The sequence below is a fragment of the Musca domestica genome, unplaced genomic scaffold (genome assembly GCF_030504385.1).
Source record: "Musca domestica strain aabys unplaced genomic scaffold, Musca_domestica.polishedcontigs.V.1.1 3, whole genome shotgun sequence".
NCBI classification, from domain to species: domain Eukaryota; kingdom Metazoa; phylum Arthropoda; class Insecta; order Diptera; family Muscidae; genus Musca; species Musca domestica.
This window is the reverse complement of record NW_026712299.1, coordinates 5,654,922-5,681,401: the sequence shown is the minus strand read 5'-3', so window position 1 is coordinate 5,681,401 and position 26,480 is coordinate 5,654,922. Positions and strand designations below refer to the sequence as shown.

The following is a 26,480-nucleotide window of genomic DNA, read 5'->3' as shown; positions in this document are numbered from 1 at the left end:
TCACGTTTTGGTGTAGCCCCCATATAACGGTACCTCCCTATATTCGGTATTTTCATGATTTTAGCGATAATATTCATCGGAATTATTTCAAATTTGGTATTTGAAGTTCAAAATGGACGCTACAGCCTAAGACAGAAAATTGGCTGTGCCCCCATATAACAGTACCTCCCGATATTCGGTATTTTAATGATTTTTGCGACAATATTGGAATTGTTTCAAATTTGGTATTTGAAGTTCGAAATGGATGCTACAGCCTGAGACAGAAAATTGTCTGCTCCGGTCCACGTGTTCATATAACGGTACCTCCCGATAATCGGTATTTTGATGGTTTTGTCTACATTGTTACCGATTTCTTTTTTAAGTTCCCATGTCGTCGTATAGACCCTACGACGACAGCTACATTCGGTATTTTAACGATTTTTTAACGGATTTTATTGTTTTTAAGAATTGCCAAATTCGTTCCAAATGGTGGAGGGTATTTATATATTCGGTCCGGCCGATCTTACAGCTTTTTACTTGTTTTATTTTTACAGTATGTTTCTACGTATATTTTTTTTAATTTCCAAATTCTCTCCAATTGGTAGAGAATATTGTTGTCTTTCATATCCTGACTATTAAGTAAGATTTAGACTTTTGATGTCTTCTGAGACCTGCTATGGTCCCAATTAAAGACAGTTTTAACCATATTTTGAAAAAAGGACCAAGAAAACCCATTTAATTACTCGCTTGAGTCTGTCTGCTAAAATATTCTTTGTATTTTTCTCTGCAATATTGCCGAAGACACTATGTACCTAAAATTTATGGATTTGAAAGAATCTTAGTTTCAAAAAAAATTGGAAGAATGTCTGCTGGATGGCTTGGGTTGGCTGGATTGCCCAGGGCCTCCCCCATCTATTTAGGTTATTTTGGGATGCAAACTTTTAAAAAGCCCATGCACGTGTCTTCCATTTCTAGCTCTACTTTCATATTCTGCTGGATTTTCTCCGTGATTATTTTTTGTGTTGTACAGTGTAACCGACATGTTTTCAAAAAATAACATATTTAGGTCTACCACACAATGAATGAAACTTCAATTCTCTGCAACTATATTCGTAATATATTCACCCAGAGAGATTTTACACAGTTCGTTCATAGAAGTAGTAGTAGTAACTAATTATTATCACATAAAAAAACAGATGTTATCTTGTCTTAAAACTAATTAATATTTTTCTTCTCTTCTGCTTCGCCGGCTTCCGCTTCAACCGAGATGATCAAATTGTTGAGAAGATTTTCAATCAAAGCTGGTTTCTTGGCATAGGCTACCAACAATTTGTAGGGCGAAATGAATTTTTGAATTTCTCCATTTGCCTCGATGTGCCTCAAATCCAGATCGTGCGAGACAATGTTGACAAAGTCATCCAAGAATGCATTGTGGCGCGATAGGGGTATGCGATCGAGAAAGGGACAAACTGCCTTGACGTTATCTGAAAATTTCGAAAAAAAAACAATTATTTATGGAAATTAGCGTTTTTTTTTTTCAGTTTAACACCTTTTAAGGTCTCCAAGCCCTCATAAATGTAGACTTTCTCTTTGAGATCCACCTGGATGTCGGTGAAACCAGTTTCCTTTAGCATTTTGGTGTACTCCATTTTTGGATCGCTGGAATAGTGTAAGGGGGAAATAAAACGATGTACATCTTTCATGTAGGGTGACCATTGAGTGGATTTGCTGAGCAGCTTGTAGACATCAAATACCGGATTTGTGGCCAGGAAAACCAGTAGGCAGTCTCCACCCTCTGGGCGCAAGAGATCGTAAATATTTTGCAAGGCTTGTCTGAAAATCGAAATAAAAAAAATATTGATTTCGAAAATATTCCCTCTCCCCGCCTCCCCTCACCTACCTTTGATTCTGTATCCAGTGTAGACAATAGAACGATGTCACATGATCAAATCCCCCCACCATGTCCTCTGGCAGCTTATCCTTTGTGGCTATGTCCAAAACCCGGAAACTACACTGCTTCTCTCGGCTATAACACTTCTCGGCAAACTGCATCATTTTCCGTGAAACATCCGAACCCACAACGCTTTGAAACTGCTTCGGCATTATGGGATAGATAAAATCCATGAGAACATCTCCCGAACCGGTACCCACATCTAGCAGGCAATCCAAGCCATCATGGCGCCACTCAAATTTCTCGGCATATTCTTGGAGAATTTCTTCCGCATCGTAACGCTGTACCTCATTAGCACGCTGATAGAGGCAGGCCTGATTCATGCTGAGGGCTATGAATGAATTTTGTTGTTGTTGAAGGTTTCTCTCTCTCTCGCTCTCTTGACTCTGTTTGGGGGAGGGAGCACAACGCGTTGTTAACAGACGGCCGCTTCGATTGACATTAAATCGTATTCTTCCCGGAATATTTTCTTTTATACGAATTTCACTGGAAACGTTCGTTGTTCCGCGCCAGTGGCTTCTCATTATTCGCTGTCATTCATTCATTCATTCATTCACCTTCTATTCGTATTCAAATGTAACGCGATTTGGAAGCTGAATTTTAAACATTCTCCCATTGTTGTTCATCTAAACATAGCGAGAATGTGTCAAGAGGTGATCTTTTCAATTTTCACTGTCACGGCCATAGCAACGACAACGACAATGGCATCGGCAATGCGTAGTTGTGAGGGTTGTTTTTCCTGAGGGGGACAGCCAATAATGAATGCATTTACAATCGAATTGTTTACAAACAAATCGATCGCCCACACGGCGCTACGCCCATGACATGTCGTCTTATCAGTCAATGGGTTTTTCTAATACTTTTCGACTATTGATTCGTGGGCCATAAATTGTATTTGAAATTGTTCAATTGTGGCATTGAAAATTAAACAATTGGTCCCAGAGGTCCATCTAATGTTTCATTTTCAAATTTTCTAATGAGATGGAAATTATTGGGTGGCAATGTTAAAATTTGATTTAAAAAAAGTATCAGTACCGGATTATGAAACATAGTTTGAGAACTGAGCACTAGTTAGAAATTATCATTCGGATTTGTCGACAGATTTAGACTCTCAGCCTTCCACAGTATACACGTGTATGAACTCTTACATACCATGGGATGGATGGATCAATAAATCTTCAAAAAAATATTACTTCAATTTAGAATTTCAAAATATTTCATTATTTATTTTTCCCTATGCGATTAAATGTTGTTGTAACGTTTCTACATGATAAAAATTAAAATCAGGAAAGGAAAATTCAAAATTCGGGCGGGGCCGACAATATGATACCACTATGCACCACTATACATATTCCGTAGAGCTTCCGTAACAAAAGAATGTTCAAGTATATCATACCATCTATCAACATTTGGCTTTAGAGCAGTTATAGTTCGGTATAGAGTGCATATATCACTTGGAAGAGGATTATATTAAACCATTAAAGAAAGTCATAAGTCGGGCGGGGCCGACTTTATGATACCCTACACCACTTTGCTAATTTAGTAGAGCACCACATAACAATTAAAAGTTTTTATGGGAGAATTCAATCATACACGCTATGATTATAATTATAATTTAATATTCAAAGGACTAAATATGGAGAAGCATTTGTATCTTTTAAATTCGGACTTGTATTTCCCATTTGGTGCAAAATTAATTTGAAATCATATAAAGATATCCAAATCTGAACCGATCTCGATAAAATTTGGCAAAAATATTTCTGAGCTGTATTTGATATATTTCCCTGAATATCGTTGTTACGGAGTGCATATTACGGCTGTAGGTAACAAATACAACAAATCGGATGAACAATATATATGGGAGCTATAGCTATATCTGAACCAATCACCACCAAATTTGGCATACTACCTTCTAGGCTAAATTAGGTCGTATGTGCCAAATTCCATCCCATTTGGGCAAATATTAGACGTTTGGTGCACAATAAAAGGTAAATCGGACGAAGTTATATATGGGAGCTATATCCAAATCTGAACCGATCTCGATAAAATTTAGCAAAGGTATTTCTGAGCTGCATTTGATATATTTCCCCAAATATTGTTGTTACAGAGTGTATATTACGGCTGCGGAGGACAAAAATAACAAATCGGATAAACATTATATAGGGGAGCTATAGCTATATCTGAACCGATTTGGATCAAATTTGGCATACTTATTTTCAGACCTAATTTGGTTGTATGTGCAAAATTTCATACTATTGGGGCTGATATTACACGTTTGGTGCACAATAAGAAGCAAATCGGACGAAGATATATATAGAAACTATATCTAAATTTTTACCGATTATCTCCAATTTCAATAGGGTTCGTCCTTGGGCCAAACAAATATTGTTTGCAAAATTTCATCTCAATCGGATAATAAATGCGACCTGCATTTTGTTCACAAGAATACATGGAAAGACGGACGGACGGACGGACGGACGGACTGACATGCATAAATCAACTCAGAAAGTGATTCTATGCAGATCGTCGAAAGGAACTAAGGGTCTATCTCGTTTCCTTTTGCCTGTTACAAACAAATGCATAAAGACATAATACCCTGACCACCTTGTGGTGTAGGGTATAAAAAGTGCAAGAACCTAAACCGCAACGGAAAGAAACTAGACTCAAAAGAGCTAAAGAGTCGCTTCGAGTGGTGAACTGCCGAATTTGGTTTTCTTGTAAACAAACAAAATAATCGTGTTTACTTGCCAAATAGGTCAGCTGAAAATGTGCACCTTCGGTTGACCACCAGAACTCAAGTGCCGGCCATGGTGATGGTGTGGGCCGCCATAACAGCTGATGGTCGCTCTCCGCTCGTATTAATCGACTGTATGCCCTATATTATCGCGAAAATATTGTGGAGGGTGTATTAAAGCCGTGGGCACGCAATAATTTTGGCCGCAGACTTTGGATATTCCAACAGGACTCAGCACGCGCCACCCAAGAATGGTTACAAAATGAGGTTCCTCCCTTCATTTCCAGCGCACAATGGCCACTAAAATCTCCGGATACCAATCCGTTGGACTGTGTCTGGAGTATTGTGGAATGCAAGGTTGGCACTAAAAAATACCAAAGTGTCGATCACCTGAATGGGCAAAAATACCGCAGAGCAGCGTTCGGGTATCGTGTGACGGTTTCATTGGCCGTTTGCAGGCCATAATTCGTGCCAAAGGTGACAAATTCAAACAAATCTAAAATTAAAAAAATTTGATGCTATTTCCGACATTTTTATACCCTCCACCATAGTATGGAGGGTATATTAAGTTTGTCATTCCGTTTGTAACACCTCGAAATTCACATTTTAGACCCCACAAAGTATTTGTATATTCTTGATCAGCATACAATTCTATGTCAATGTCCGTCCGTCTGTCCGTCTGTGGAAATCACTCTAGCTTCCGAACGAATTGAAGTAGATTGATAACATTTTGCTCAAATGTATGTTATGTCTGCAGGACTTTTGGTATTGAAAATGGGCCATGTAGGTCTACGTTTTGGTATAGCCCCCATATAACGGTACCTCCCTATATTCGATATTTTGACGATTTTAGCGAATTTATTCACCGGAATAGTTTCAAATTTGGTATTTAAAGTTCGTAATGGATACTGAAGCCTAAGATAGAAAAATTGTCTGTGCAGGTCCAACTCTTCGTTAAGCCCCCATATAATGGTACCTCCCCGATATTCGGTATTTTAATGATTTTATGGGCATTTTTCACCAGAATTGTTTCAAATTTGGTATTTGAAGTTCGTAATGGATACTACACCCTATGACAGAAAATTGTCTGTGCAGGTTCACGTCTTCGTATAGCCACCATATAACGGTACCTCCCGATATTCGGTGTTTTGGTTTTATCGACATTATAACCGATTGTAATGGCTTATGACAAATGTTACCTATGAAGGTCCACATCGTCGTTTAGACACATATGACGGCTACATTTGGTATTTTTAAGATTTTAACCGAATTTTTAATGGATTTTATTTATTTTTTTTTTTTAAATTGCCAAATTCGTTCCAAATGGTGGAGGACTTTTTTACTAGTTTTTTTATTATTTCCCATATCGAAACAGTGAATATTTATTGACCCTAAATGTCATTCACAAGTATCTATTCCCAATCATTTGCTAATATCTTTTGTTTATAGTATCACACGTTCAGCCCACTGCAGTTCATCGACCTAAAACTGTACAAAAAATTATTTTAAAATATTCAAAAAATGGTGTCTTGAACTTGACCTTGTTGTGATAGTTTGTAATTGCTTTCGAAAATATCTTTGTCTTATTTCAAATACAATATTGAATAGAATAACTGAAAGTCATTGTAAAAATGTGTGAGATTCAATATATTCAAAAACTGATTATCATCAAAAAAATCTGTTGGATAGTGGACACGTGGGATATAGAATTTTATTATACAATAAGTTGATATAAATATGTGTATAATAAATTTATAAATACAATTTAATTATTTTATTAATTTCAGATACAAAAAAATTTCAAAAAATACAATTGTTATGTTTTATTTTTATTTACAATTGTATCTCAAATTTAAATTCGCTTTTCATCGTCTGGCAAAAATTATCAACTGTTCAAAGGGAAAATTAAACGCCCCCTGACGTACACAATTGAAAAACTTAAAATGCGGTTTAGCTTTAATCATGGCCTCGGCAAAATCATTCATAAATTCATCCTGTAACTCAGCTGGAATACGATGTGTATAGTGTGAGACAGCTTTCATGTTTTCTGTGGAGAAAATCATACATTTTAAATATGAATTAAAACTTGAAAGAAATTTGAACTTACTTTTAAAATCCTCTATGCTGCCATAGGTATAGATTGTTGGTCTCAACTGTACGTGGACGTCGTGGAAACCACAATCGCCTAAAATTTCCTCCACTTCTCCAACTGGATCGTAGGCATAATGCCAGGAACAGGTGTACTTTTCAACGTCGACCATATAGGAGGACCACCGTTCGGTTTTACTCAAATGCAGATAGGCATCGTAGTAGGGGGAGCGAGCAAATGCAGTCAAAAGGCAATTACCCCCACTAGGTCGTAGAAGAGAGTAGATGTTTTGAAAAGCTTTTCTGGAAAAGAAAAAATGTCTTTTTTATGTATATTCACAATAGGAGAGGAAGGTCTTCTATAGATGAAAAATTATTATCGGTCTTTTATAGTTAGGATAGAAAGTATTCGTGGTAAGTTGTTGGTGAGAATCTTGTGTAAAAAAAACTTCGATATTTTATAGATGATCATCTATCTATATGTATACAAGAATAGTGGAATAACTGACTGATCTTGAATCAACGTCCAGAAGCTGGAATGTTGAAATTTTGCACGAAGTTCAGTCTTGGTACGTAGGCGTACGATAAGTCGTGCTTTTTGAAAATTCGTATCGAAAGGTGTACGAAAAGTACTAAAATGTACTAAAAATTAAATACAGGGTGAGATAAAAAAACAACAAAAAAGCCAAACGCCATAATTTTATATTTTTTTAAATTTTATTGAATGTAAGGAAAAATGTCGGAAATATCATCAAATTTTAGAATAAGTTTAGATTTGTTCGAATTTGAATTTGGCACGAATTATGGCCTTTAAATGGCCAATGAAACCGTAATCGGCACTTTGCTATTTTTTAATGCCAACCTTGCTTTCCACAATATTCCAGACAGAATAGACCAACGGATCGGTATCTGGAGATTTTAGTGGTCATTGTGCGATGGAAATGAAGCGAGGAACCTCATTTTGTAACCATTCTAGGATGGCGCGTGCTGAGTGCGATGGTAGTGAGTCCGGTTATAATGTCCAAGGTCTGCGGCCAAAGTGTTTGCGTGCACCATCCAAAAAATTTTTCGCGATAATATTCGGTATTTATTCTAATATTCGATTAATGCGAGCGGAGACCTCGTTGGCAAGTAATCATGATCATTTTGTTTATTTACAAACTACTGGACAACGAATGTTTTCTCTTCGGAAACGGAGAAAACCAAATGCGGCAGCTCACCACTTTCGGCCAAGCAAAGCAACTCTTTAGCTCTTAAGTCTATTTTCTTTCTATTGCGGTATAAGTTCTTACACTTTTTGGAATTTCAATGGCTTTATCCCGAGCTCATTTTTCAAAATTTTCCGAACGGAATATTGCGATATGTTCAGCTCACGAGCCATCTTTCGGCCACGCGGGTTTCGATCAAGTCACTTCTTTATTTTTCGAAATGCTTTTGTACGCTTGTAAACAATATAATGAGCTGCCAATGAAATAATTTTAACAGTTGTCAGACGAGTGGCTTAGAAATGACAGCAGTCTGAAGTTGGCTGCAGTTTTTTCATCTCACCCTCTATATATATTTTTATACCCTCCATCCATACATACATAGTATGGAGGGTATATTAAGTTCGTCATTCCGTTTGTGACTCATCTAAACAAGAATTTTAGACCCAACAAATTATATATATATATTCTTGACCAGCGTAAAATTCTAGGATGATTTAGCCCTGTCCGTCCGTCTGTCTGTAAAATTTTGCACAGATCCGTATTTTGTCTGCAGGCAGGTTAAGTTTAAAGATGGGCTGTATCAGTCCACGTATATCGTATATCCTCCATATAACGGTACCCCCCGATATTCGGTATTTTTCTGACTTTTTTGTCTAAAATTCTACACTAGGGGTTCCTTGCGATTACTTCTTTCCCGACAAGAGAATTGTCCATATAGGTCCACGATATCGTTTGGTAATTTTATGATTTCAGCCGAATTTTTCAATGGAATTGTCCTAAAATCCACACAAGGGGTTCTTTCGTAGTATTTTGTGCCCTAGGAGAGAATTGTTTATATAGGTTCACGTTTTAGCATTGCGTTCATATAACGGAACCCGCAGATATTCGGTATTTTCATGATTTTTGCAACATTATTCACCAAAATTGTTTCAATTTTCGTATTTGAAGTTCGGAACCGTTACTACAGCCTATGGCAAATATTACTTATGCAGGACCACATCTTCGTATAGTCCCCAAATAACGGTTTTTATTAGAGCGAAATTTTTCAATGGAATTTTTTTTGAACAACTTCAAATGTTGACGGTATAAAAAGTTCGGCCTGATAATTTTCTTGTTTTGATTTTAACTAGTAACGAGTGGAAATACAAATTTTCAATGTATGGACGAAAATTGTGCTAGGATAGCACATATCAGCACAATTTTAAATTTTCCAATATCTTCTAAATATGCGATATTGAATTTAACGAGTAACGAGTACAAATCAACACAACAACAAATTTCCAAAATTCCAAATTTCTCAACAGCTCTACAATATTTTAAATTTTTTAGCAACTAACTAGTAAAGGTAGACATTCGTTAAGTATGGACGAAAAATTGTACTAAGTGAGCACAACTCAGCACATTTTACCGCATTTCGACCTTTTAATTTTTAAAATATAACAGGAATTTTTCTGAAAAATGCTGGTTGTTTTAAAATAAAATCGAAAACGGTTGAAGACATTGACGGCACAAGTTCGATCACAACCCAGCACAACACTTACTATTTCGAAATTCAAAAATTGCAACTCTGGCAAGCTTCCGAAATTGTCGTTTTCGACAAAAAAAAATGAAGGGCACAAATGAGCACAATCGGAAAATTGGTATTCTCTCCGATTTTTTCGAAAAAAAAAATTTTCGAATATCACAGAAATTTTTTTCGAATTCCAAATAAAAACCAGCAAGGGAAGCTCAAAAGTCGGGCGACTATATGATAGCCTATACCACTATGCATATTTAGTAGAGCTCTCTTAAAAGAAAGGTTTATATTGGGTATTTCTGAGCTCTATGAGATATCTGGTACAAAATATGATTAGGGTAAAGTGCATATTCCGAAAGATGGAGATTTAAACACCAAATCGCGTGAAACATATGTATGGAAGAAAATTTGAAGTTCTTGCTTCTATGCTAAATTCGGTTGAAATACGTTTGTCTAATATTAGCCATTTGGTGCACAATAAACCTGAAATTGGATAATGATATGGGAGCTATATCCAATTCTGAACCGATCTTTATAAAACTATAGCTATATCTGAAGCGATTTTCACCAAATTTTAAGTACAATCTTCTTGAATGCTTGGAAGTGCAACATTTCACTCACTTTAGGCTGAAATTTGCCATTTGGTGCAGAAGAAACCTAAAATCGGACGAATATATATAGGAGAGCTATATCCAAATCTGAACCGATCTTGGTAAAATTTGAATTATGTATTGCTAAGCTGAATCTAATATCTGGTACTAAATATCATTTTTGTGGGGTGTATATTACAAATGTGATATACACCCCACATCGAATGAAACATATATATGGGAGCTATAGCTATATCTGAACCGATTTCCACCAAATTTAAAGTACTTTCTATTTTTAACAACAACACCTAATTCGGTCGGAAGTGCCAAAATTCCACCATTTGCACTGATATTAGCCATTTGGTGCACAAGAAACCTAAAATCGGATTAAGATAAATATGGGAGCTATATCCAAATTTAAACCGAACTTGATAAAATTTGATCTATAAATTGCTAGGCTGTATCTGATATTTGGTACTAAATATCAGTCTTGTGGAGGGACATAAACACCAAAACCGGATGAAACATATATATGGGAGCTATGGCTATATCTGAACCGATTTTCACCAAATTTGAAGCACATGCTTGTAGGCTGAATTCGGTCGGATGTAGCAAAATTCACACCATTTGGACTGATATTAGCCATTTGGGGCATATGAAACTTAAAATCGGATGAAGATATATATGGAAGCTATATTTACATTTGGACCGATTTTCACCAATTTCAATAAAGTTCGTCCTTGAACCAAACAAATGCTATTTACAAAATTTCATTTCAATCGAATAATAAATGCGACCTGCATTTTGTTTACAAAAATACATGGACAGACGGACGGACAGACAGACAGACGGACGGACGGACGAGTCAAAATGTGGTTCTATGCTATGGTGTAGGGCATACAAATCGGCACAATTCAGCACACAACATATGCAGTAGTAAAAATTTAGAACCCACATCAAGCACTAAATCTCAGAATTAAAAAAAAAACATGACACTATTTTGTACTCATTTTCTAAAAACTATTGCCTTGAATTCATAGTGACCCACATGCGGATGAAAGATTTATACCTACAATATTTTTCCCTTTCTTGGGATTAAGTATTAATTTTTTACAGTTTTCCCAAAATTTTCACACACACCAACACTTCACAAATAGTGACGTCATACAAATTTCAGAATTCTGACATAGCTACTTCGCATTAAGTACATTTCGTATGTCTAGTACACAAAAACACATTTCGTAAAATCATATTTCGTCTTTATGCATCTGTACACATTTTAATAATAACTAATAACTTACCTTTGATTTGGTATCAATTGCAGACAAAAGAACGACAACAAATGATCGAATTGTCCCTTCATATCACCTGGTAATTCCCCGGCAATATTTAGAACACGAAATTCACAATTTTTGATTTTCTTGCCATAATGTTTTCGACCATATTCCACCATATTCGAATTTAGATCTGAACAAACGATTCTTTTAAATTGTCTGCCAAATAAAGGACAAACCACTTCCAAAAATACATCACCAATGGCTGAACCAATATCGATTATTGTATCCAATTTTTCTGAACGCCAATTAAATTTGGGAGAAAATTCCTTTGCGATTGAAGCTGCATTTGCCCGTTGCAATTCGTTTGTTTCCTGATAAAGTTTTGGATTATCCATTTTCAACACAACCGTTTTGAATAGGAAACGTTAGAATACTCAGTAAAATGTAGCACTTTGGATTGCACTTTTTATGTACTTTGGCAAAAATAGCAGTTTAATTAACCCATAAACTACCAAATTGTTATAAAAAAAGTTAAAAAACTATTTTTTTATATATTGAATTGAAGTACAATGAACATGGGAAATAAAGATTTGAAAAAAAAAAAACTTGAATATCTTTTATATTCCAAAATTTTTCTAACTTTTAAGATTTGTTGATACCCCTGCACCGATTTAAGGGTTAATCAAATCATTTTAATTACGCATTAATTGGTATTGTTGATGTACAGAAATGCTTATTTTTAAGAAATTACCGCCAAATAATTGTTATTGAAACAAGTGTTCTCATGGGGGGGTAAACAAGGCTTTGGTTGCCGCCCATTCTATAAACATGATTTCACTATGCCGCACACGTCTTAAATAAAAAATGGATCAAAAGTCAATTGGAATCAATAATATATTCACTTAAAAATCAAAGTTTAGTAAATGAGACTGGCATAACTCAAAAAATATGTTTTTGGGTTTTCAATCTATCTTCTTATCAAATTTTCACGTTGACAAAGGTAGAACTAAATAATTTGCAGCTCTTCATGTCCTACAACACTATGTGTTGATTGGCCAAAAATTATGTAACACCCCCACAATATTGGTACAAGATATATGTTTATCAGTCCATATTAAATTGTTATTATGCTACAAGTCGTAAATATGGCCCCAGATTCACGAATTGCTGCATGGTCAGGATAGAAGACTATTGTTTGTGGAGATAATCGCAAAATATTTAGGGGTTGAAATGGATAAAAACAGAAAAATTTCTTGATTTTGCAGTTGCTCTAGAGGTCACAATTATAGGCCAATCGACTTGGAATTTAGCATGGGGCCAACTTGGATGGTCATCGAATAGTATTTGGCAGGTGAAACCATAATGTTTATTAAACCGCGATATTTTTAATTATACGAAAATATCACTTCTAACCTTCAGATTGATGCTAATATCTAAGATATCGTCCGTTCGTCTGTCTGTCTGTCTGTTGAAATCACGATACAGGCCACATTTGACGTAGAGCTTCAAAATTTAACAGAATAATTTGTATTGTGTTTAGGATGGGTGGTATTGAAAATGAGATATATCGGTCCACGTTTTGGTATAGTCCCCATATAACGGCACCACCCGATATCCGGTATTTGGATGATTTTTGCCACACTTTTTCGCGGATTTGTCTGAAAATTGGTATTTTTAGGTCATAATGGGTCCTAATTCGTGTGGCAAAGCATTGTTTGTGTAGGCTCAGGCTATGGTATAGCCCCCATATAACGGTACCTCCCGATATTCGGTATTTTGATGATTTTTGCCCCTATTTTTTATGGATTTTTCTAAAATTTGGTATTTGTTGGTCATAATGGGTTCTATTTTCGGTGGCGAAACATTGCATGTATAGGTCCACGTTTTGGTATAGCCCCCATATAGCGGTACCTCCCGATATTCGGTATTTTGATGATTTTTGCCATATTTTTCACGGAGTTGTCTGAGAATTGGTATTTGTAGGTCAAAATGGGTCCTAATTCGTGTGGCGAGACATTGTATGTATAGGTCCACGCTTTGGTATAGCCCCATATAACTGTATTTCCCGATATTCGGTATTTTGATGGTTTTTGTCACATTTTTTCACGGATTGGTCTAAAAATTGGAATTATAATAATAATAATAGGTTCTAGCTCTGTTGGCGAAACATTGTATGTATAGGTTTACGTTTTTTATATCCCTACATAGCTGTACCACACGATATTCGGTATTTTGATGATTTTTGCCACATTTTCCCACGAATATGTCTAAAAATTGGTATTTGTGGGTCATAATTGGTTCTAATATTTTCTTTACTTTACTTCTTTACTTTTGTTATTTACTTTTTTTGTGGAAGAAAATAATATAATAACATAATTGTGAAAATATTTTTATACCCTCAGCCATATGGCTAGAGAGGGCCAAAACGTGCCTCATCGAAATAACTATTTTAGACACTAGGTCTCTTTGGACCAAATCCGTTTCAGGACATTTGGAGTCGATCTAGCGATGTCTGTCCGTCTGTCTGTCTGGATGATGACGATAGCTCTCGAATGGAGTATCCGATTGGATACTCTCATCGTAATAATATTGCTAAACTTAGATCGAGTTCGGAGATGGCAATATCGGTCCACTACATCAAGTACCTCCCCCACAAAATGTCAACATTTTAGAATAATTATAACTCTTATAAAATGTGATAAGAGTTCGGTTGTCTTTAAATTACTCAAATCTCAATATTTTGATTAACCCAAGGTCTGGTGTAAAGGTGGAAAATATTGGTTCATTTGTTCTGGTACCACCCCACAAAGGGTCAAAGTTTTGAATATGCATGAAGTTCATAAAATGTGGAATTAACATCTGATTCCATTAAAACTTGGCACATCTCAAAATTTCTATTAATACAAGATCTGTTATAAAGATGGTAGAGATCGGGCCATGTATTCTGGCACCTCCCCACAAAGGGTCACAGTTTTGAATAACAAAAACCATTATAAAATCCGCAATAAGCATCCGGTTCTCTTTGTATTTCACACAGCCCATTATTATTTCTAACACAAAATCTGCTGTGAAGATGATATATATCGGTCCATTCCTTCGGGTACCTCCCCCACAAAGGGCCAACATTTCGAATAATCACGAAGCTCACTAAACGCGACCACATTTGTTGTTCCTTGAAAATGTTCTTAAAAATCCTGGAAAACTAGGTTTTGTTATTGAAAAATATTTTTTGGGAAACACATGTTGTTGTTCCTTGGAACAAAATTGTCGTTTATCCCACGTTCCTTGAGAAAAATATTCTTAAAACATCTAAGCTAATTGGCGTGCTAGTTCTTGAAAAGTCCACGTTTGTTCTCCGTCTGTCCATAACACTACAGACCACCACGTTAATAACTATGTTGGTTATTTAGCGATAAATAATTAACAAATTATAGGGGTGACAGACAGTCTGGTAATTACAGTTATGTGACAAAAAATATGATTTCCTGCTTAATAAAAAAAACCGGAAACGGCATCGATCGATCGATTTCGTGCTAAGTTCACCAGACATCCAACCAACAACATAAACCTGTTTGAAAATGAAAAGAACTATTCTTGCATTTTATCCATGACGTTGAAAAATCCAGTTAAGCTATGGATAATTTAACCTCCATCTAAGCCAAGCTATAAATAAGTCATGCCACCTCTTGTGGTCTAGAAGTTTAAAATATTGCAGACAACTCTCGGTCAAACCACATCAATCGCCACAAGCGCGATGAACAAACCAGCTTTATATCACAAATTTCACGCGAAAGCCAAGGAGGATGTTGGTGACTTTATTCGTAAAAACTTTTCGAAATTCAGTTTCAATCCAAATGGTTGTGACAATTTCATTGATGTGGGCACTGGACCAGGAGATGTTTTCATGCAATACATTTATCCATTGTTACCCCTAGCCAAATGCAATCGCCTGGTATTGAGTGACATTTCCAAGGACATGTTGGAGTTCCTGAAACAATATTATCAGACACCAAGTAAATTTGAATTCTGCACCTTTGATATTCAATCGAAAAAGGGATTACCAAACAATTTGGAAGGACAATTTGATCATGTTACGTCGTGTTTGGTGCTGCATTGGGTGCCAGATAATGGGTAAAAACATGTTAAGAAAAATTTATTTTATTTCAGATATTAATTTTAATTTCTTTCTTAGCATGGCTTTAAAAAATATTTTCAATCTACTACGACCCGACGGCGACTGCCTTTTGATTTTCTATTCCTACAACGGGGTATTCGAAGTACATTCCCTATTGAGTGCAAGTCCCAAATGGTCTCAGTACACTAAAGGTGTAAGACCTAACATTGCATGCCTGCAGAATGTAAAAAATCCAAAAGAGATATTCCATTCCATGATGCTGGATGCCGGTTTCAGTGATATTAGCATCGATCTGAGGTATTCGGTGTACGGATATGAAAGTGTTGAACATTTGAAAGGTTTGTAGACAAATGAAATTTATAGTTTGAGAGGTTTTGAGAAAAATATTAAAAAAAAATCCCGAAAAATACTTTATAAGTCCATGAAAAAAATATTTTGGAAAAATTCTGTTTTTCCTTAAAAAATATTGTAGAAAAATCCTATTGTTCCTTAAAATTTTTTTCTTAAAACATACATGTTTTTTTTTTTTTTTTTTTTGTCTGTTAGTCCCTAAAAAATATTCTTAAAAAATATCTATGATTATTGGGTTGTTGGTCTTGTTTGTCATTCAAAAAATATTCTTAAAAAATCCAAGTTTATTGATCTGTTGCTCCTAGAAAAAAATATCCATGCTAATTTGAATTGGTCCGTTGAAACCATATTCTCGAAGTATCCACGATAACTAGTCCATGGAAAAATATTCTCAAAAATCCAAAATTATTAGTCTGTTTGTCCTTAAAAAATATTCTAAGGAAATCCACGATTGTTAGTATGTCGGTGTTGGGAAAAATTCCATACAACGGGTTTTTCGTCTGTTGGTCCTTGAAAAAAATATTATCAAAAAAAATCCAAGATTTTTAGCTTGTTGGTCCTGTTTGTCCTTCAAAAAATATTCTTAAAAAATCCAAGTTTATTGATCTGTTGCTCCTAGAAAAAAATATCCATGCTAATTTGAATTGGTCCGTTGAAATCATATTCTTGAAGTATCCACGATAACTAGGCCATGGAAAAATATTCTTAAAAATCCAAAATTATTAGTCTGTTTGTCCTTAAAAAATATTCTGAGGAAATCCACGATTGTTGGTCCTTGAAAAAATCGTGATAAAATCCACATTTATTGGCCTGTTTGCCTCATTAAAGAGTTTACAATTGTTGTTCTGCTGGTCCATGAAAAAATAATTCTTAAAAGATGCTTTACGAATACTTGTTGGGACTTAAAAAATTCACGATTAGTAGTCAGATGGTCCTTGGCAAAAATATTGTAAGAAAAATCCATGGTTATTGGTCTATTGATCCCTAAGCAAGTAAAAAAGTATCAGACGGTTTTGCCGACAGCTAATGTTCGATTTTATTTAAATATATTTTGACTTATGCTATGTTTATTCAATTTGTTGACTCTCTATGGAATAGGTTCCGAAGGAATGGATCAATATTGTAAATTTCAAGTTTTATGAGCTTCATGAGAATTCAACATTTTGACCCTTTCTGGAAAGCTGCCTGAAGGAGTGGACCAATATATCCCATCTTCACAACAGATGTGTTAGTAGAAACTATGGAATGTGTGAAATATGAAAAGAATTGGATGCTTATTTCTGATTTTATAACCGTTTTGGTTATTCAATACTTTGACCCTTTGTGGGAGAGATACCAGAATTAATGGTCAAATCTCTACCATCTATATAAAAGATCGTGTGTTGATGGCAATATTGAGATTTGCCAACTCTGAATGGAATCGGATGTCAATTTCGTGATTTATTAGGTTCATGAATATTCAAAATGTTGACCCTTTATGGTGGAGGTACCAGAAGGAGTGAACCGATTTATTCCATCTTCACACCAGACCTTGGTATAAACGGTATCAAATTTAGTACAATTTGAATATGGAACAAGTTAAAAAGCAGTAAGTTCGGCCGTGCCAAACTTTGAATACCCTCCACCATTTGGAACGAATTTGGAAATTTAAAAAAATAAAACCCTTAAAAAATTCTGTTAAATTTTAAAAATAGCGAATATTGCCGGGGTCTATACGACGTGGACCTACATAGGCATTGTTTACCATTAGCCATTACCATATTCAAATTCGAAACTTGATATAAACGGTGAATAATGAGCTAAAATCATCAAAATATCGTATATAGGGAGGTACCATTATTTCGGAGCTGTGCGAAGACCTGCATAAACATTTTTCTGTCACAGACTGTTGTTCCCATTACGAACTCTAAATACGTAATTTGAAACAATTCCGGTGAATAATGGCGCTAAAATCATCGAAATACCGAATTTTGGGAGGTACCTTTATATGGGGGCTATACGAAGACGTGGATCTACACAGACAATTTTCTGTCATAGGCTGTAGTATCCATTGCGAATCAAATGGAAAATCAAATACCAAAGTTGAAACAATTCCAGTGAATAAAGTCGCTAAAATCATCAAAATACCGAATATCGGGAGGTACCGTTATATGGGGGCTATACGAAGACGTGGACCTGCACAGACAATTTTCTGTCATAGGCTGTAGTATCCATTGCGAATCTCAACTACCAAATTTGAAACAATTCCGGTGAATAATGTCGCTAATATCATCATAATACCGAATATCGAGAGGTACCGTTATATGGGGACTATACGAAGACGTGGACCTACATGGCCCATTTACGAACTTACGTATTTCGAGAAGTTACAAACGGAATGACAAAGTTAATATACCCTCCATAGTATGGTGGAGGGTATAAAAACGGATGTAGCTGGAATCCTGAAATTATCATTACTGGCGGATTGTATGATTGGGATGTGGCGGAAGTTTTCGAAATTTGTACTTATGTGAACAAAAGCTACTAAACGGTACTAAATTTGGTACAATTTCAAGTTGGACGAACCGATAGAGCTGGAATTCTGAAATATAGAAAAAATATTACTATTGCATTGTAGAAATGAGGTATTTAGGAAGTTTTGGAAATTCGTACGTATGTGTACTCAATGGTACTTAATTTGGTACAATTTAAATTTTGGGAGAACCAATATAGTTGGTATAGTGAAAATTGGAAATAAGATTACCATTGCATTATAGGACTTATTGCATATTAGAACTTATGTGTACTAAATGGTGCTAAATATGGTACAATTTAAATTTTGGGTGAATTGATAGAGTTGGAATCCTGAAATTTGAAGCTAAAAAATCTATTGGACTGAAAATTTGTACTTAAGTTATTAAATTGTACTAAATTTTGTACAATTTGGATTTGGGAAATAAGATTACTGTCGGTGTGTAGAATTGGGTTATGTAAGCAGTTTTGGAAATTCGTACTCATATGTACTAAATGGTACTAAATTTGTTATTCGGTGATGGGATAGAGCAGCAATCTCGAAATTTGATATTGAGGTCTGTGTTGGTATCTGTGATTGAGATATGCTGATGTTTTTGGAAACGTGTACTATAATTGTATGTAAAAAAAACTAAATATTATAAATTTTTGCATTGGGTCGGGGAATAGAGTTGAAATCCTCACATTTGATATAGATATCACTTTTGGTGTCTGTGGTAACGATATAGAGGTGGCTTTGGAAATGTGTACTATAATTGTTCTAAAAGTACTAAGTGGTACTAAATTGGAAATTAGCTGAAGAGATAGAGCTGGAATCCCGAGATTTGATTTTAAGATCTTAGTTGGTATCTAGAATTGAAATACGGAGGTGTTTGTGGATGTGCGTACTTTAATTGTTCGAAAAGCACTAAGGGATAAATAATAAATAAGTTGGTATTGTGTGAAAGGATAATGCTAGAATCCTGAAATTTGATATTGAGGCCACTGTTGGTGTCTGTGGTTGTGAGAAGGAGCTGGTTTTTTCATATGCGTACTATAATTTTACTAGGTCGTACTTAATTCGATAATAAGGGAAGCTACGTAGCTGAAATTCTGAAATTTGGTATTGAGGTCACTCTTGTTTTCTTGGGTTTACATATGGAGCCGATGAGGTTCCGAGCTGGTTTTACTAATATCCACTTCAATAGACTTCAAAATGAAAGGTTTGGAAGACTTTTTGGTGTCGAAGGTAAACATTTTCTTTCCGAAATAGGAAAAACTAGATTAATATATTGAAAGTCGGAACATTTAGAACGATGTATAAAAATTTGATTGTAAAATGTTGTCAAAATTGACAAATTGTGCATTAATGTAATTGTGCAAAGTACATTAGTTTAAGTATTATAGAATCGCCGAAAAGTATGCCATAAATATGCTAAAGTAATTGCGGCAAACCAACTTTTCGTGAAAATTTAAAAATTTGCCATACCAAAACAAGTAATTGTAAATCTTTTGATTTAATAAATCATGATTTCCTTTTTGAATCATCCTTTATTTCCAGAAAATGTTATCTCCGTATGTGACATACTGGATTTAATACCCAAACACAGGCAGCCGGAGTTTTTAGATGACTACGTAGAAGTAATGATCGATATTGCCAAACGGAAACGTGGCCTTAGTGGCAAAGCGGCAGAAGCTGTTATTGTGGCCGATGTAATGATGGCCTATGGAAAACGACGAGCAGAAAACTGAGCATATTATTTGAAATGTAAAACACTGAAATTAAGTCAGAATATAAAAAAAGAAATAAAAATTTTCTAATTTATTTATTTCAAAGTACATGGTTTCCTAGCGTAAATTATCATTTGTTTATATGGCAAGCGCAGTGTATTATCCTCCTTGTTAAACAAAGGATAGTCCCAATCCAAGTTGATGATGGTATCAATGAAATCATTCATAAAATCATCCTGCAGGTGAATGGGAATGCGTGGTATATAGGGGGCGATGGCTTTTACACTGGCTGGAAAGGGGAAATAAAAAAAATGGAATTTAAATTAAGTAACTAAGGCACTGATTTGAATGACGAATGCGATCGAAAAGCACAATTACGAATGAATTTTAAATTTCAATTTGAAAAAACAAATCAAATTTAGGGAAAACGGATTTGGAATGTTGTTTTCCTTCTTGAGTTTCCCTTACCTTTATACGCCTCTACGGAGTAGGTGTGCACCCGGTCCCTTGTCTCCACTTGGTAATCACAAAAACCAATTGCCTCCAATAAATCCAACATATACTGCTTGGGATCCTCCACATGCTGCAGGGGTGATGTAAAATATTGCAAATCCTCCATATAGGGAGCCCATTTATCGTTGTGACTAAGACCGGTAAAGCCATCAAACAGTGATACATACGGGGCAGTGTTGATCAAAATATCACCACCTTCAGGCCGCAACAAGTTGTAGATATTGGTGAAAGCTTGTCTAAGAAGGGAGAAAAATTTTAATAGTTTACTGTGAATCCACATGTGAACTAAGGATGTAAGGATATTCCCCTATCTTGAACAGTTTTGGAAATTATCGGATTAAGAGTCCTAGAAATTCGTTTATTTTAATTATTTGGTGTTTTGGGCAATATTGTACATGAACCCACGAGGATTATTTTGGTAAAAATTGTTAACCCTCATGCGAGTTCTAAGTCAAACAAACAATTGAAATAGTATCAGTCGTATTTTTCCGGCAGATGTACACCCCCAGCCTAAAGTTATGATTATTCAAACTCTTGACTCTTTATGGGGGAGGTTCCGAAGCAGTTGGCCAATACTGACCAATCCGTATCTGACCTAAGACTGATATAAATATTACAACGTGACGGATTTGGACTATATCGACTACTTCCTGTAATTTATATGAGATATGTGCAATTTTTGGAAAATGTGAAAATATGCGTGAGGTACCAGACCGAAGTATTCCGTTTTCATACTTCATCTAGGACAGCTAAAAATATTGGTATGTGCAATATTTGAAGGAAATCGAACATTTATATCCAATTTTATGAGAAATCATAAATTTCGATTAATAACATATTCAGCAGATCTCTGGTTAAGAGATATATTTAGATATAGCAAGTTGTAAAGAATCGTCGACTAGTTTCGTCAGTCCTGAAAGGTGAGGTACCAAAAGGGGTTTGCAGATATATAACATCTTCCCAACAGATGTTGTGTTAGCAAACATGTTTGTATGTGGGAAATTTGAAGGGAATCGGATGCTTATTTCGCTTTCATTGAAAAATCTTGAGCCCAATGTGAGGGAGGTACCAGATTTTTTTTTTTTTTGTGTTGATGGAAAAATTGAGATGAGTTAAGCCTTAATGGGATCCGACGTTATTTTCGCGTCTTATGAGTTTTATGGATACTTAAAAATGTTGACCCTTTGTGGGGGATGCACCGCAAGGAGTGGACCGATATATCCCATCTTCACACCAGACCCATCTTCACACCAGATATTGTGATGTGTATAATTTAAAGAGAACCGGATGCTTATATCGGATTTAATTATAGTTTTGGTTATTCAAAAATTAAACCCTTTGTGGGGGAGCTAGCAGAAGGAATTGTCCGATATCTACCATCTTTATAGCAGATATTTTGTTGATGGAAATATTGGGATGTAGGAAGTCTGAATGGGATCGGATGTTAATTTATGAGCTTCATGGATACTTAAAATATTAACCCTTTGTGGGGGATGTACTGGAAAGAGTGGATCGATATATCCCATCTTCACTTCAGATCTTGGGCTGATAAAAAGATTGTGATTCGTGTAATTTGAAGAAAACCGGATGCTTTTTCGGATTTTATGATTGTTTTGTTTATTCAAAATGTTGACCTTTTGTGTGGGAGGTGCCAGAAGGATTTGTCCGATGTCTACCATCTTTACAACAGATCTTGTTTTGATGGAAATATTGAGATGTGCCAAGTCTGAATGGAATCAGACGTTATTGCCACGTTTTATGGGCTTCATGTATACTCAAAATGTTGACCCTTTGTGAGTGAGGTACGAGAAGGAGTGGACAGATATATTCCATCTTCACACCAGACCGTTGGTTAATAAAAATATTGTAATTTGTGTAATTTGAATAGTAGCGAACGCTTGTTTCGGATTTTATGATCGTTTTGGTTATTCAAAACGTTTACACTTTGTGAGGAAGGTACCAGAAGGATTGGTCCGATCTCTACCATCTTTACAACAGATCTTGATTTGATGGAAATATTGAGATGTACCAAGTCTGAATGGAAACGGATGTAAATTTCCGCGTTTTATGAGCTTCATGAATATTCAAAACTTTGACCCTTTGTGGGGAATATACCAGAATGAGTGGACCGATATCTTCTATCTTCAACCCAGACCACTGGCTAATAAAAATATTGTGATGTGTGAAACTTGAAGACAATTGGCACTTACATCACATTTTATAAGAGTTATAATTTTTTTGATGGAGTGGGCCGATATTGTCCATTTTCGCACCTGACCTAGCACTGAAGCAAATATTAGGATTTGCAAAGTTGGAGCAAAATCGGATTATCCTTTCTCTTTCTGTGCAGTAAATTATTTTCAGAACAGTGTTGGCATGTTTGTTTGGGATACCGTAGTATTTTGTTGTTGCAAAAATCGTCAGGCTTAATCCCATTATTGTTGTTTTTATAAAACAACAATTGTTTATTAGTGTAGAACGATGGTAATGTTTACCAGGGGGTAAGGCAGGGAATACCTAGGTTTCGGAAAGAGCCACCAATCCTCATCAGTTCCCTTGTTTTTTGCCTGGGATATTCTCCCCAGAACTTATTTTAAAATAACTCCTATGACAAAAAACTTTTTAACCCAAGTGACCAGATCGTAAGCTCAATAGAAGAGGAACCAAAGAATTAAGCCTGACGATTTTTGTAAATTATTTTCTTTGAAAATGTTGACCTTTTTTGGGGTAAGTAGCAGAGGGAGTGAACCGATATTGCCCATCTCCAAACTCGATCTAAGTTTGACAAAAATATCACGAGTTCCAGAGTTATCATGGGCACCAGCCAGACAGACGGACATCGCTAGATCGACTCCAAATGTCCTGAAACGGATTTGGTCCAAAGAGACCTGGGGTCTAAAACCCTCAGTAGCCATATGGCTTAGGGTATAAAAAATATTCTAAAACACTCAACAAAGGGGTATTAAATTCTCTACTCTCGTATTTTTTTTATCTATAATATTTCTGAAGACGCTCTTTAGCTAAAATGCACGGATTCCGAATTATTTTGAAAATGTTAGTCAAATATTCCAATGGAATTGTCTGAAAATCCACACAAGGAATTGTTTTTGAGTACTTTACCCTCTGGAATAGAATTGTCTTTATGGGTTCATGATATCGTGTATCCCTCATGCAACGGTACCTCCCGATATTCGATATTTTTATGATGTTGGGAACACTTTTTAATGAAATTGTATTAAAATCCACACAAGGAATTCAATCTGAGTAATTTATTCCCGGGAGAGAATAGACTATTTAGTACCACAATATAGTATAGCCCTCATACAACGATACCTCCCGATACTCGATATTTTGACGATTTTAGGGACTTTATTCTCCGGAGTTGTTTCAGCCTGATATGTAGAATTCGTAATGGGCCTATAACAAACAATTGTGTATGCAGGCTCAAGTCTTCGTATAGCCTCCACATAACGGTACCTCCAAAAATTCGGTATTTTTATGATTATAGCGACATTATTCACCGGAGTTGTTTCAGAGTTGTTTAGAGTTCGTAATGGAAACTACAGTCTATGACAGAAAATTGTCTATTTAGGTCCATGTTTTTGTATAGGTCCCATATATAAATATCTCCTTATATTCACTACTTTAACGATTTTTGGTGCAATATTCACCGAAATTGTTTGAAATTTCGTATTTGAAGTTCCTAATGGTACTACAGCCTGTGACAGAAAAATATATATGCACGTCCAGGTCTTCGTATAGCCCCGATAGCTACATTATTCACCCGATTCTTTTCAAATTTCGTATTTGAATATTGTAATGGCTTATGACAAATGTTGCTTATACAGATCGACGTATTCGTATAGAGCCACACATAATGGTTATATTCGGTATTTTTAATATTTTAACAGAATTTTATTTATTTATTTATTTATTTATTTATTTATTATTATTATTATTATTATTATTATTATTATTATTATTTTTTTTTTTTTTTTTTTTTTTTTTTTGAAAAAATTTCAAAATTCGTTCCAATTGGTGGAGGGTATTCAAATATCGGCCCGGCCGAACTTACTGCTTTTTTACTCACCTCTGATCCACCACCAGCTGTAGGCAATAATTCGATGTGACATGATCGAATTGGCCCTTCAAATCATTCAACAGCTCTTCATGCGATTCAATATTTAAAACTTTAAAATCGCTATTTGGCAAATGGTGATAATGCTCTCGGGCATACTCCATCATACTGTTCTTAATGTCGGAGAAAACAAGACGTTGATATGTGTCTGGCATTATGGGATAAATGCAATCGTAGACAACATCACCCGGTCCCGAACCAATATCGATGAGCGCATCAGAGCCATCATTACGCCAACGGATCTTTGAGGAAAATTGTTTATAGAATACAATGGCATCCTTCTTTTGCAACTCATGGGCATCATAATACAATTGGGGATCATCCATTTTTTTTTACTTTAATTAAAAATTCACCGAAATATAGAAAATACAACTTCTTCTAACTCTTACAAGTTACTAACTACATTTTATGATCCGTATGCTTATTTATATGTGGTAACAACCTGTACATACATACAGGTGTTTGCCTAACTTCTAACTGAATTACAATTAAATTTGACCCCGATCAGCTGGACAAACACACGTTTTCCAGCCGTTTTATGTGCGAATGTCTAATTGTGATATTTTAATTTTTTTATTCATTTTCAAATATTTGTTTAGCTAAACAATAAATCAACAAATTGGAAAATACAATGCGATTAATAATAGACAGGAAATTGAATATGAAACACTTCTGTATTTTATTTGAATAATCGTCTCAAACATCAAACAACATTTTATTATTAAATCCAAAGCATTATTGTCAGTTCTATCACTCTCTCAGAAAAGAATTAACTTATTTTTAAAATAGATCAGGGATGGGCATTTCAGTGCCATATTTTTATACCGTCCACCATAGTATGGAGGGTATATTAAGTTTGTCATTCCGTTTGTAACACCTCGAAATATAAATTTTAGACCCCCCAAAGTATATATATTCTTGATCCGCATAAAATTCTATGTTGATTTAGATATGTCCGTCCCTCTGTCCGTCTATCCGTCTGTGGAAATCACTCTAGCTTCCGAACGAAATGAAGTAGGTTGATAAAATTTTACTCAAATGTGTATTATGTCTGCAGGACTTTTGGTATTCAAAATGGGCCATGTAGGTCCACGTCTTCGTATAGCTCCCATATAACGGTACCACCCGATATTCGGTATTTTGATGATTTTAGCGTCATTATTCACCGGAATTGTTTCAAATTTGGCATTTAAAGTTCGTAATAGGTACTACAGCATAAAACAGAAAAAGGGTCATGTAGGTCAACGTCTTCGTATAGCTCCCATATAACGGTACCACCCGATATTCGGTATTTCGATTATTAAAGCGACATTATTTACCAGAATTGTTTCAAATTTGGTTTTTGAAGTTCGAAATAAATACTACAGCCTACAGACAGAAAATTGTCCAGGTCCACATCTTCGTATAGCCACCATATAACGGTACCTCCCTATATTCGGTATTTTGATAATTTTAGCGACATTATTTAACGGAATTGTTTCAAATTTAGTATTTGTAGTTCGTAATGGATACTACAGCCGATGACAGAAAATTGTCTAGATCTTCGTATAGGCCCCATACATCAGTACCTCCCTATATTCGGTATTTTGACGAGTTTAGGTACAATAACCACCGAAATTGTTTGAGATGTCGTATTTTAAATTCGTAATGGATGCTACAGCCTGTGGCAGAAAATTGTCTATGCTGGTCCAGGTCTTCGCAAAGCTCCGATATAACGGTACCTCCCTATATATGATATTTTGATGATTTAAGCTACATTATTCACAGTTATTTCAAGTT

The 26,480-nt window shown here is 35.4% G+C and overlaps 2 protein-coding genes across 2 annotated transcripts; both read right to left on the bottom strand.

Annotated features, from left to right (window-relative positions):
* Nucleotides 1-1,081: 1,081 nt before the first annotated feature.
* Nucleotides 1,082-2,412, bottom strand: LOC101893410 (juvenile hormone acid O-methyltransferase-like). The gene is made up of 3 exons (XM_005179503.4): nt 1,880-2,412; nt 1,529-1,812; nt 1,082-1,463 (listed from the first exon to the last, which is right to left on the bottom strand). The coding sequence occupies exons 1-3, from the start codon at nt 2,251-2,253 to the stop codon at nt 1,195-1,197; spliced, it is 927 nt and encodes a 308-aa protein (XP_005179560.1). The 5' UTR covers nt 2,254-2,412; the 3' UTR covers nt 1,082-1,194.
* Nucleotides 2,413-6,350: 3,938 nt separating this feature from the next.
* LOC101893577 (juvenile hormone acid O-methyltransferase) lies at nt 6,351-25,082 on the bottom strand. The gene is made up of 6 exons (XM_005179504.4): nt 24,654-25,082; nt 20,519-20,799; nt 20,160-20,339; nt 11,368-11,767; nt 6,772-7,055; nt 6,351-6,711 (listed from the first exon to the last, which is right to left on the bottom strand). Exons 1-6 carry the CDS (start codon nt 25,025-25,027, stop codon nt 6,530-6,532), a joined length of 1,701 nt encoding a protein of 566 aa, XP_005179561.2. The 5' UTR covers nt 25,028-25,082; the 3' UTR covers nt 6,351-6,529.
* Between the last annotated feature and the right edge of the window lie 1,398 nt (nt 25,083-26,480).

Excerpts from the sequence above, each read along its gene's own strand:
- LOC101893410 (XM_005179503.4), bottom strand. The coding sequence starts at position 2,253 with ATGAATCAGGCCTGCCTCTATCAGCGTGCTAATGAGGTACAGCGTTAC. Across the intron at positions 1,813-1,879 it reads CACTGGATACAGAATCAAAG|ACAAGCCTTGCAAAATATTT; the intron begins GTAGGTGAGGGG and ends TTCGATTTTCAG. Across the intron at positions 1,464-1,528 it reads GGGCTTGGAGACCTTAAAAG|ATAACGTCAAGGCAGTTTGT; the intron begins GTGTTAAACTGA and ends CGAAATTTTCAG.
- LOC101893577 (XM_005179504.4), bottom strand. The coding sequence starts at position 25,027 with ATGGATGATCCCCAATTGTATTATGATGCCCATGAGTTGCAAAAGAAG. Across the intron at positions 20,800-24,653 it reads CAGCTGGTGGTGGATCAGAG|ACAAGCTTTCACCAATATCT; the intron begins GTGAGTAAAAAA and ends CTCCCTTCTTAG. Across the intron at positions 11,768-20,159 it reads AATTTACGCTAGGAAACCAT|GTTTCCTATTCAAAACGGTT; the intron begins GTACTTTGAAAT and ends GAGTATTCTAAC.